The 12,328-nt window shown below is 39.2% G+C and overlaps 1 protein-coding gene across 2 annotated transcripts in view; it reads right to left on the bottom strand.

Annotated features, from left to right (window-relative positions):
- Positions 1 to 220: 220 nt before the first annotated feature.
- Positions 221 to 12,328, bottom strand: part of luzp2 (leucine zipper protein 2) — a 158,287-nt gene continuing 146,179 nt past the window's right edge. Inside the window, exons 11-12 of one of the 2 annotated variants that reach the window (XM_079340255.1) lie at positions 8,360 to 8,434; positions 221 to 1,381 (exon numbers count right to left, since the gene is read on the bottom strand). In XM_079340255.1, the coding sequence (XP_079196381.1) occupies positions 1,274 to 1,381; positions 8,360 to 8,434 (183 nt within the window). In that variant the 3' untranslated portion in view covers positions 221 to 1,273. The remainder of the gene's footprint in view (positions 1,382 to 8,359; positions 8,435 to 12,328) is intronic. The other variant, XM_079340254.1, reaches the window with a different exon arrangement.

The raw sequence follows: 12,328 nt of genomic DNA, 5'->3' as shown, positions 1-12,328 counted from the left end.
GGCAAAATGAAACATGTAGATACATGTCCTCTTGAGGCTTCTGCAGTTTCCAACTTTAATGTATTTCTAATCAGTAATGTTTCAGTGACCACATAAGACTTTGATAAATCATAAAATCCATACTCTGTGAAATTGATTTAATTCAATCATTTCTTCATGAAGATTCAAAGTCATTCAGGTCAGAAGATATCTGAAAGTGTCGAGTAAAACATGGCTGGATTCAGAGTTTGGGAAAGTATAACAAAAAGCTCATGGTTTGACCTTTATAAATGATGTCATGGTTAATTTCCCCTTTAAAAGAAACTCTGATTTGGCTTTAACCTTAAATGTCAGTGCTCCTTTTTAACCTCTTCTCTGAAAATCTAATTAATATTTACGAGTCATAAGTTTTGATGGCGCTTTGCACTGTGCACATTTTTTGCCGTCTGTTGATCACAAACATATTCACTCATTTCTTTCCCACAAAGAACCATTTATTCTTCACACATTTACTGAAAATTACAGTTTATTGAAAGGACACAGAAAGGTCAGAGAACACAGATACATGTAGCTAGGAGTTACTACTCAGTGCATGGCACATTCTCAGGGAGACGACCCATTGTGAGTCTTTGGCTCTTTGCCTCAGGAGTGTTAAAGGCAGAAAGAGTGCTGAAATATTAAATGTTGAACAGTTGGCCAGCCAACTTGAGCCTCTATATTTCAAAATGTGGAGGAGTAAATTAACCTTGCTACAATGAGTGACAAACAATAGTCTAAGTTGGGTAGTAGAAGTAGTAGTAGTAGTAGTAAGAGTAGTAGTTTTTTATTGGTCAATTGATATACTTATCACAGGATACAAGTGTCAGACCTCACCAGTGCAAAGGGAATTTTCTAGAAAGATCACACATTTAGAAAGCAGTGTCCTCACTCAGAATAAAACTCAGATAAGTAAACAACAAAAGAACAATCATGAAACAAGTTACCAGTGCCATTGCTACCTTTAAAAAAAAGAAATTTCTAGAATGCATGCCATTTTACTATGGAAATTTTCAGATGACAGTTGTTGACATTTCCATCGTCTCAGGGTTCGCAAACAATGCAGATTTGAGTTTGTGTAGCAGTGTATGTCTGCGATTGTGTGAGTGTTTGAAAGAATGTCTGCACGCACGAATGCGTGTGTGTGTGAATGTGTGTTAGAGCGCACATATGTTTTTGTGAGTGCGCCAGTGTGTGCTCTTAGAAAGATCCTCCGGGCGATGCAGGGGCTCTGCATTTTGGATGCTCTGCCGTCCTCTCAGTCGTATTTATGCGGCTTTGTCTTTCTGCTGCTGCCTCCCTCTGCCTCCTTGCTGTCGTCTGAGAGCTTTGTGTCGAGTTTTGCAGTCTGATTTTGGATCCTTTGCTGTAAGGTTCAAAAGATAAAGAATTATAAATCAGAAGGACTGTGGTTTGTGACTCATGCAGGAAGCATTCCTGTATCTGAGATGCAAAGAAAGTTGGAGAAAAATAATTTTGTTGCATAAAGATTCATCTGATAGTTTCACTCCTTTTGCTCCTAGCAATTATAATCAGAAAGGTCCTGACTCCTCTGTCAGTCATAGTTCTAATCATATACAGTAACTTTTGTCTCACTTGAAGACTGCAGCACACAATTTGATGCAAACACAGAGGGTGCTGGCTTTGACAGATTAAATGCTTTTGTCTAAATCTTCTTAGCTCTCCAAACAGGATGACTGAAACATTCAACAAAGTGTTGTTTTGTCCACATCCGGGCTCAGACTACAGATGTAATGGTGCACATTTGGTTGACATAAGAACAAGAGACCATGAAGAACATATCAAACTCGACATGAAAATATATATTTAAAAAATAAATAAAAGTTAATTTATAATTGTATTGTTTCTTACTAATACACACTGGATCTTTGTAGGAACTTACATCCTAACAACATCCTTACACAATGAAAAAAAAAAAAACATGGAGTAATGTGACAATAAGAAGCGTCAATATGTTTTTTAACTGTGCTGTCCTGCCTTTTGTTTGACCATATTGCAGATTCCATGTGCCATCTAGAAGGTGGTTTCTCTCTGTCAACGGCCTGCCTGAATCCGTGTGAATGAACAATGAGCAGGAACTGAACTTAAGCTTCTTCACCGTCCCTGCTGCTGCAGCCATTCAGTTTATCATTTACGACTCATTACAAGTAATTATTAATCATTAATAAAAGTGGCTTCTATGACTTCAGCAGGGGTCTAATAAATACGAAGAACGCAAAACACTTGCATCGCCCACTTGTGGGAATTAGCGTCTTTTTTTTCATGCTATCAATTTTGCCTTTGAAGCTTAAAAAAAATATAGGCCCGCACACTTACTTAAATGCGACAAAAGGTTTTAATTGATCCGAACGTTTCGACCAGATATCTTCCTCAGTTGTTCATTTTTGAATTGCTTTTGATGCTGTCAGCAGTGATAAGAAAGAAATGGGTGAAGCGTGCAGGATATGGATTTGTCCATGTGCTTAACATGTCCATAAACAAAAAAGAAGCGTCCCACACATATACACATTGGTTCATTGCAACGTAAGGTAGTCAACAGACTCCCTAACGACTAAAAATGTTAAAAAAGCAATTAAACACCCACGTCGAAAACAACCCCTGTGCAGGGGGCCAGAGGTGGCGTGGACACTCCTTGAAACCTGATTGGCCACCAAAGGTGCCACCCCAAAATCTTTGATTGGCTATTTGCCTTAACAGAGACAAGTGCAGTATTTTGGCCAGTTTCAACAGGCTGATGGTAGGACTTTCAATTGTAAATAAATACTTTGCTGTTTCATCAAATTTCCATGGCAAAACTTGGACACTTCTTCATAAACCTAATTACAAACAGTGTACAAGCATGTTCATGCAAGTACTTTAAATTATGACTTTGCACACCCATCTTTGTTTTAGAGTCCCAAAAGAATCAAGCCAGGAAATTACCCATTGCCAAATTGTTTAACTTGTGTGTGCCCACAAACATCATGCCACCCCCGCATAAGTCCGTCCCCCAAGTGAGCCACCCCAGTTAAAATACTGTGGACACGCCCCTGTCCGTGGTTCACCATGATCATTTGCTCAAAATTACTATTTGTGTCTGGTTTTGTCAACAAAACAACAAACGTAGATTTTCTTTGGACAGGAAGTTAATAACCTCTCGAAGATTGCTAAATATAATGTTTAGATACATCATTTAGAACAACCCTTTATTGAGGTTGGACAGAGCAGCAGAGTCCTGCTGGTTTTTATTTAAGCTCTCAAGAAAGGGAGTTACACTTAGGAGTGAATGCAATGAAGTACCTGGTGGGAAGGAAACCGTTTACATTCAAACATAATGAAGTTTAACAGTTTTTTTGTTGGATTTGTTTCCTTGTTGTTATCCTGCTGTTTTTGTAATTTCCCTGTAACATTTTAAAGACAATTATTGGACCGCTGTGTGTTTCTTTAATGGTTTGTAATTTTCTTTGTGTTTATTTTGAATGGCTCCAGTCATTTGAGCAATGACATGTTTAAGCACTGCACACAGGCATTAGAAAGCAATTCCCCAAACAAAGCATCTGTTTGTGTTTACCAATGTCACTTTAGAGAAAGCCTGGAGGCGTTCTTGGCTGCCTCTGAATTATCCAGTTACAGATCATTCTGCATGGCGGTGGGTTAGAGCTCACTCACCTGGCTGAGAGCAAATCAATCAGAGAGAAGAAAGAGAGGAAAGAGACACCTCTGCATTTCTCCCATCACGCTCATACCAGGGCCTTTAAGCCTGACATTATGAGTGTTTGCCCTTGGGTAGGAAATCATGTGCTGGTCATGTGGACATATGTGTAATAATGAAGCTCTCATTTATCTCTCTTACTTTCTTCAAGACACACACATTAATGACAAGAACATGGTGATGATAAGACACCAGTGTTTTTTTCTCTTTCAAATGAACATGTTGCCCTGTTGTATGGATTCACTCACAATTATATTTCCAAATGCAAATACAGACAACAACCATGGTTTGTTTGGTCTGCACTTAAGAAACTTCACTGTGTGATTTCAGGGTGTATCCCTCACAGCTCTTCAGTTCCATACTGTCAGGTCTGTCAAAAAATATGGTGTGAATTTGACCTTACATTCGAAATTGTGTAATTGTGAGGGAAAAAAAGGCCATTTTAGACTGAGAAATGGTATTAGATGACTCTCACTTCCATCTGCAGGCGAACTGTATCTCACTTAATGCACTCTCTCCTGGCTTCTTGCCAACCTGGTTGCCGCCCACTGTGATGTGGGTTTGGGATTTTCTTTTTTTCTTTTTTTTTTTCCGTGTATCTTATTTATCACAGCAAAAACACCCCCAAGGACATCCAAACGATTTTGTGAAAGGGTTGATTTTTGGAAAAAGTTGCAACAGCTGTGTGAGCAGCAGCAAGTCAGCTGTCAAGTTGATTTAAAGCACACACAATAAACTCCAACTTTGACCTAATTTTGAACAATCCTGACTGTGTTTTATTTATGTATACAAACAAAACCAAACAAAGCATAGCAGATAGAGAACGCTTGAGACCATTAAAGACAGTGGTTTAAAAAGGGGGTAATTCACCAACATAACATGGCAGTGCTTGTGCTGCTAATATATTCTAAACTCTAGGATGACGTCATCTCACAATCAACCAGAACATTTTTTTAAAATTTTTTTACAATCCTTACAAAAGGGTTGAAAATCATTTATATTAAGGCTCTGTGTCTTTGATTTTATTGTTTTGTTAAAAATAGTATTACCGTAAATTCCGGACTATAAGCCGCTACTTTTTTCTCACACTTCGAGCACTGCGGCTTCTACTCCGGTGCGGCTTATTTATGGATTTTTTATGGGGGACAATGAGCTTCTGCCGCAAAAACATTTGACTTCGTCACGTCGGATCTTAATATCAGTCATTTTGCGCTTCATGCACGCACCCTCATGATGGAAAACACACGGAGAAATACATATGATGCAGCTTTCAAGTTAAAGGCGATCGACCTGGCTGTCAAAGAAGCTAACAGAGCTGCTGCACGTTAAGATGACACTGACAGCGACAACAGAGACTGAGGAAGTGAGTAATGAAGTCATTCTGAGGCAGTGAATGGATGGACTTTTTCTTGTGAAATATATTACGGTCATCTTTTTCATCAGCCGTGTTACAGACACCGTCGGCTAGGCTTCGTATTGTAACGGTTCATGTTGTAAAGTCAGTAGTTGATAATGTGTTCATAATTCCGATTATGTGGAGAGTCAGTGAATGCACCAGCGAGAACGTGTTGAGTGGCTGTATGAGAGAACGCTGGGGGAGAGAGTTGGATTGTTACGGCAAGTTATGTGTTGCTCTCCGCTGTAAACGGCGTGGTCACGGCCGACAGTGATCGGGTTATTAAAAGTTATTATTTGAACGCTCTCGTCGTCCTTTAACGTCCGTACGGACGCTACAGTATTTGCGGATGTTACCGGTAGCCTACGTCTGTGTAAATAGCTCTTGTTATAGCGTGGACACCTGCGGCTTATAATCAAGTGCGGCTTATATATGTACAAATACATTTATTTACTTATTTTTAGCCGGTGCGGCTTATATCCAGGTGCGCTCAATAGTACGGAATTTACGGTAATCTGTTTTAGGATGCTTCCATGAATAAAGAGTTGATGTCCTAGTTGTGACTTAAAAGAACAACAGTTCTGCTCAGCAAGTTGTTGGGTTACTATTATCCTCCTTCTCAACCAATTGAAAGGGGTTACTGGCCTTTGTGATATCATTAAGGGAAAATCTTCAAACGGCCTGTTTGAGCAAACATTTCCTGAAAAGTGGAGCAGGCAAAAGACGGAGAGGTGGACTTTTCTCATAACTGGGGTGTTTGTTGAGAGACGTGTTAGTGTTAGAAAAACATGGTGAAGTCTATTTTAAAGAAAATTTGACCTTTAAGTATTTCTTTATTTTTAAATTTTGCTATTTACATATTACAGTGGGTACAGTATGTTTCAAATCTGAAATATTAAATATGAGTAATGTTGTTTATGATTGTAGAGCCGTTTCTAACTCAACAATGAATGAAATAAAGACGACATCAATGTCTCTTTGTCTGAACAGTTGGCCTGGGGAGGGGAGATAATATCCTGTCTCTGTCCTTCAGACTGCAGATGTGGCGATTCTTTTTATTTAAATCCTTCTCTGTGTTTTACAAAAACACAACAGGAGTAGGTCAACAACAAGAAGCTTTTCTTCAACGAATATTTACACAGAGGGGTGATGCCACTCGGGGTCTCAGTCTCAGAAATCGAAACCCAAGTAGAACACATATTGAAGGTGGAGAAGTGGCAGGAGTAAAGAGCACTTTAATGCAGATTGATCCTGAGAGACTGAAATGCCAATCATTACTAATCAAATTGTTTACTGCAGCAGGGACGGCAAGTGCTGTGCATAGGAGTATGAAGCGAGAAGAGAGGGGGAGGAGGAGATTCAGAGCTGCAACATAAAGTGAGAACTCACCAATAATGACATACAAGAAAAAAGCTTTAACAGACTCATAAAGTCATAATTCATTGCTTCGTATGTGTTAAATTTGCAGCTGCTTTTCTCTTTGGGTTTAGTATAAAACACAAAGAAAAAAATAAAATAAAAAAAAAATAAAATAAAAAAATAAATAAATATATATATATATATATATATATATACTGTATATATTGCTGTGTTATTGTTTTGTGCTTATCTTGCATCTTGTTTTGATACACAGCACAAGTGCCTTGGGATCTAAACAGTTTTTGACATCAAACATGTAACATATTATGGGGAACTATTTCACTACATGGAGTGTTAAACAGAAGACGGTTCTCTTGTACCGCTTTGAAGCCGTGACATATTTCTATGTTGTGTTCCTTGCGATTGTCAGAAGCTCTCTCGCTGAAAATCTCTGGCACAGAACCAACCAGTGAAGTCAAATCTGCAGCATTTTGTCGAGATCTCCTTTGAAATTATCTTGCATTCTTGTGCAAATAGTCATGTGCTTCTAAAAATGGATCAATGCCACTTGGAATGCAAGACGGTCGCTCAGTTACACAGCATTGCACCGCGCTGAGATGAGATGCATTGTTTTTGCTGTACCATCTGCCACCGCCAAACAGGTGTGACTCAATTCAATAATCTGATGAGCAGCGGCTTTGACAGAGAACTGAATCTCACACACTATATATGACACTGCCACACTGAATATGAGGTTTGAGGAGATTTGTTGTCTTCTCTTTTGAAAGGGATGCAGGCGTTGCATGTCTGTGGAACACACTATTTCATAATCTGTCTCACATCTTTTATGTTGATCTGTTTGCTGGCTGTGTGGACTCTGCAGGTTATGAGATGTCACTCACTCACAGGTTGTGACATCTGTTTCGCCTCACTGTCTATAATTTCCTTTCACGTTTATACAGTATCATTATTGATCAGAAAATATAATAATCATTGTGAAAACTTTCCATCTGACAGGAATTGTTTTCTTTCTAAGACTAAAATCACCAAGGTCTTTCTTTATATTATTTCTGGTCATAGCTGCAGTATGAAAATGTTCATTCATCTTTGACATAAACCTCCATTATTTCCCTAAAAAACACATTTAAAACAAACAAACACATACATGAACAACTGAGTTGGATAACCTGACATTACATTTACTCCACTATCAGGAAAACACACCTTGCTCCTTTTTTTGGAACCCAGATCCACCAAGTTCAGGGTCAGGTTACTTTGTTTGTACTTGTAGGTAGATTGGTTTTGCAGCAAGAGAGACCCATCCATTATGACACACACGTTACAAAACAGATGTAACAATAAATAATTGATGATAAAAGGTTCCAACAATCAGCGCTTATAGGAGAAAGAAACATGGACCAGTTAAATGACTACAATTCACATAAAAATAACCTTTATGCTCAAGTTCTGGATTTAGAAAATATCTTTATGGCTCTTTCAGTTCAGTGATAGCAGCTTTGTTCTGGACCTCGGGACTATGACCTCTAATATGACCCCTAATGTCATGAAGTTAACTTTTACAATTAGTCTGCAGATTATTTGTCTTTTGAGCCTTGCTGGGTACGCACCCATAAGAATCAGGTCAGAACTCTGATCCATTGCATCCCTTTTTCACTCATTGTTGTTGTTTTTATTTTTTTACCTAATGGGCTTAGCTGAGAAAAACTGAATACACACAGAGCACCAGTCTTAACGTCTTTTGATTAATAATGTTCTGTGGGGCTAAAAATAAGACCAAGAATTTAAAGCAGCAACCTGCCGCACTTTTCAAATTGTCAGATGTTATTATTTCCACATAAATCGCGACTGGAGCTCACCTGCTCTGGCTCTGGTTGCTTTTTACTCTCCGGGGTTGATTCCTCCGTCTGATTCTTGAAGCAGTCGCCCCCGGCCTGTCGGAGCAGAGGAAAAATATCTCATTGCGGAGCAAAAAGTGCATGCTGGGAAGTGTTTTTTTTTGGCTTCCCAGCTGTGTGTGTTTTCAATAAAAACACATGGGATGAATAAACTGATGCCAGAGCCGTTAATGTGCTCGTTTGAATTCCTTTGAAAGCTAAGAAACCTTTGATTTACTTCTTTTACAACCACAGACTCTACTCTTACATTTTCTCAGGAGCGGTGCAGCTTTCTAGTTAATTAACTGTAAATTAATTAAAAACACAAGGCGGATTCATGAATGTACTGATAAGTGAAGGAGCTGATTTTCTTACTTTTCTACTGTCAAATGATTAGTGAACTACCTTTGTGTGCAATGTTCTGTTTTATAGACATCACCTCTGCCTTTCAGAACTCGCGAAAGTCATTTTACTGCTTTCCTGACATTTTATGAATAAAACACTCAGTCTTAAAATAATGACTTCAGACGTACAGTATGTGTTTTTCCTTTTCTTGTAAAATTGTATTAACCAGATACACAGAATTATTTTATTAAACTGAGATACAAGTTACAAGTACAACACATACTGATAAATAACGCATGATAGCAGCATCAGTGTCATTGCAGCATTTTCAACTGCAAAATATCCGACCAGCCAAATAAATCGTACAATATTTGCACATCAAGTGACCATTGGAATGTGCCAGTATTACTGGATTTATTTACCAGTCAAATTGCGTTTCATTGTATTACTAGCAATTCTCTGTCAGCAGCAGAGTGTGCTGTACAGATGACAATGAGCACTTTCAAGGGGCGGCAGTAGCTAAGTCCACAGGGACTTGGGTTAGGAACCGGAGGGTCACCCGTCCCAGTGTGGACCAAAATCCGGAAGTTGTTCTGGTAACTGGAGAGCTGCCGAGGTGCCCTTAAGCAAGGCACTGAACCCCAAAACTGCTCTGGTGCGCTCCCTGCATAGTAGTATGTAGCAGCCCCATGTCTGACATCTCTCCACCAATGCATGTCCTGTTTGTGCATGTGTGTAAACCTGAATTTTCCTCAGGAATGAATAAAGTATTTCAAATTTGAAACTTTGCAGAGTGGTCAAGCATGGTTAACTTTCGTGAGAGGGATCAAAGTAACCATCTTCAAACTCTTATCTCTACCTTCAACTATGTCTATCATTTTAAAGCCTGGAAGATTTGAAACTATTCGCTGCAGGAGAAACATTAAAGCGGGGCTGTTTGTCCCTTTTCCTCTTCTGTCTCCAGCTCTGCTCAGGTGAGGCTACTGATTGAAAGACCAGGTGCACCTGACCTCAGTGTTTAATATCCGTGTGCTGTCTTCAGCAGGGAGGCTTTTGTAGCAGGGAGCTGCTGCCCCTCTGCCTCTCAGACAGGGATTTTGTGTTGTCTCGCTGCTTAAGTCCTTCTTTGACCTTTGTGAAAGCCTCTGTACACCCACACAGGTGTTTTGAATTAGTCCGTCTGATAAGACAAACAAAGACTTGTAAATAAGTGGTGCTATTGTAAGAATGTAATAAATTCTAAGCAAAAACAAGTACGATAAAATATCATCAAGTCCTCCTTTGCCAAAAGGTTTCTTTGAAAACATACAGTACAGATCAGTGGAGTTGTCAATCCAACAAACTTGGCCACACCCACATGTACCTGAGAGCAGGTTCAATCATGGTCTCAATCATTAACAGCTGTTCAGGAGTACAGCTTTAAACGTGCAGTTCTTTATGTTACTGAGGCAAAGTCACATAGGAGGGTATTTTTGAAAAAATAAGTTTTCCTCCTTTGTTTTAAAAAAATAATCCCATCCACACACAATCCCAAAAATATCTTTGTCCACATGAAAACACATAATCACACCGCTGTGGCTGTCATAAGCATGCAAAGTCAACAATGGTTTTATGAGGCTTTATGGGTGTAACAAACAAGGGCTTGTTCCTTAATATTTGGATACATCTAGTTGTGTGCAACATGAGAGTTTTAAGTGAACAACTTTTGGTTTGTGTGGATTTAGGTGACCCCTGTAGACAAAGTGATTCAAGTTTGCTGATCTTGTGCTGTTCATGCTTAGGTCAAGTTTTTTTTTCTTTTTTTTTCTGACAAAATCTTTTCTCTGTATCGTCAAGCTTATCAAACACTGAAAATATTTTCCATCAGAGTTGTGAACAAAGTCTTGTCTGACACAAACCCGTGCGGCAGCAATGACAAGCTTTAGAAACAACTAAATAAAAAAAAAATCATATTTCCTTTGGTCTGATTGGCAATTAATTTAATCTTTGTATTCAAGCAAACCTATAACTGTTCATTCCCAGATCATAGCATTGACTTCAAGCTATCGATGATCAGACAAATTGTCCCTCCTCATTTCCTTCCTACAGGGAAATGTGAGTCCCTGTTTCAAATACATCTCCTCTTATCTGTATCACAGTGTTCCTCTCTCTTGCTGCAGATTTTTACAATGCAGCCAAAATTATATCATCAATTTTGGAACATTGGCGAACATTGTTTTTGGCACAATTTCATTAAAGAACAATCTCTCGTACAGAGTTTTCCAAAGAGGGTAATTTCCTCTCTGGGTGGCATCTCTCCATACTCCCCTGTCTGCAGCGCTCTATCAACTGAGATCTGTAATAGTTCTTGATAGCCACTTGTCAGAAATCCTTATGGACCCTGTTTCCTTCCCCTGCTTTCTTCACATCCTCTTACTTTTGACAGGCATAGAGATACTCATTCACAGCCTCCCTGATAACTGACTGCTCACTGTTGCCTGGATCTTAATGGGTCTGGTCGCTGGAGAGGTGCCAGTTCACATCCTGGGGGCCAGGGGGCAAGGCACTGAATCCCACCAATCCACCAGCTCAGGAGCACCTGCTGTGGGCCGCTCCCTCACTACAACATCACTCCATTAGTGCATGTCCATCGGATCCTGGTTGTGCATGTCATGTTTCATGACTTAACAGAGTGTAAAAACAGAATTTCCCTTAACGGGGATCAATAGAGTAAATCTTCTTTTTCTTCTTAGAGCAGTAACTGTGTTACTATCAGGTACCAAATACTTTCACAATAATCAGAAGAGCAGAGGACAGAGACGTATTCCCTCTTTCCTCCTTCAATCACTGCTTTCAAAGTGTTAGCGAGACACTCACCTGTCTCAATAAAGATCCTCAGTGACAAAGTGTGTTTGCACTGTGGAAGCGCAGCAGTGAGTGAAACGGTCTCTGCAGTGACTTTATATGTCCTTGTTTTATCCTCAGTTACAGTCCTCTTATATACAACTTTAGTGCAGTATTTGGCTTACTGTCTGGAAGCCTAGGCCTGTATCAATTTGTTTTTTTCCAATTGTAATTATTTTGTATTTGAATTGTTTCAATTGATTTATTTAAAAAGCCTGTCATTGTCTGAAACAAAAGTAATAAAATGCCTCGGTTGATGTCTTCAAACTGCTTTTTTATCCGACCAAGATTACAAACTTAGGCTCTAAACGTTAAGATCAGACATTGCATCGCACATTTTCTGTTGATAATTAATCAGCTGATCAGGTCAACTATAAAAAAAGCTGTGTGATTGACCTTCTCTGATCCTCATAGTTTTCATGGGTTAAAGTTTCAAATTCAAGAAAGAAAGCATATGATCAGTCCCTGAACAGTGTCCAGGTTTGCGGGTTTAATGACAAGTGAGAGACTAGTAACCATGCTGGACTCTCTGTTGCTCTCAAAGCGATAACCTCCATCAGGACACAGGCAACACGCAGCTGGTGTCTCCGTAGGCGCTGGTGAGATTATGATGATGTCTTGCTGGGGTTATCCATCCATCTCTTCCAATCAGAATATGAAAATCAATTTAGATGTTCGGAACCGTTAGCAAGGTTTTTAGTTACGTTAAATTTAGTCCATAAA

Source organism: Symphodus melops (genome assembly GCF_947650265.1).
Source record: "Symphodus melops genome assembly, chromosome: 3".
In the NCBI taxonomy this organism is placed as follows: Eukaryota; Metazoa; Chordata; class Actinopteri; order Labriformes; family Labridae; genus Symphodus; species Symphodus melops.
This window is presented reverse-complemented; position numbering and strand designations above follow the sequence as displayed.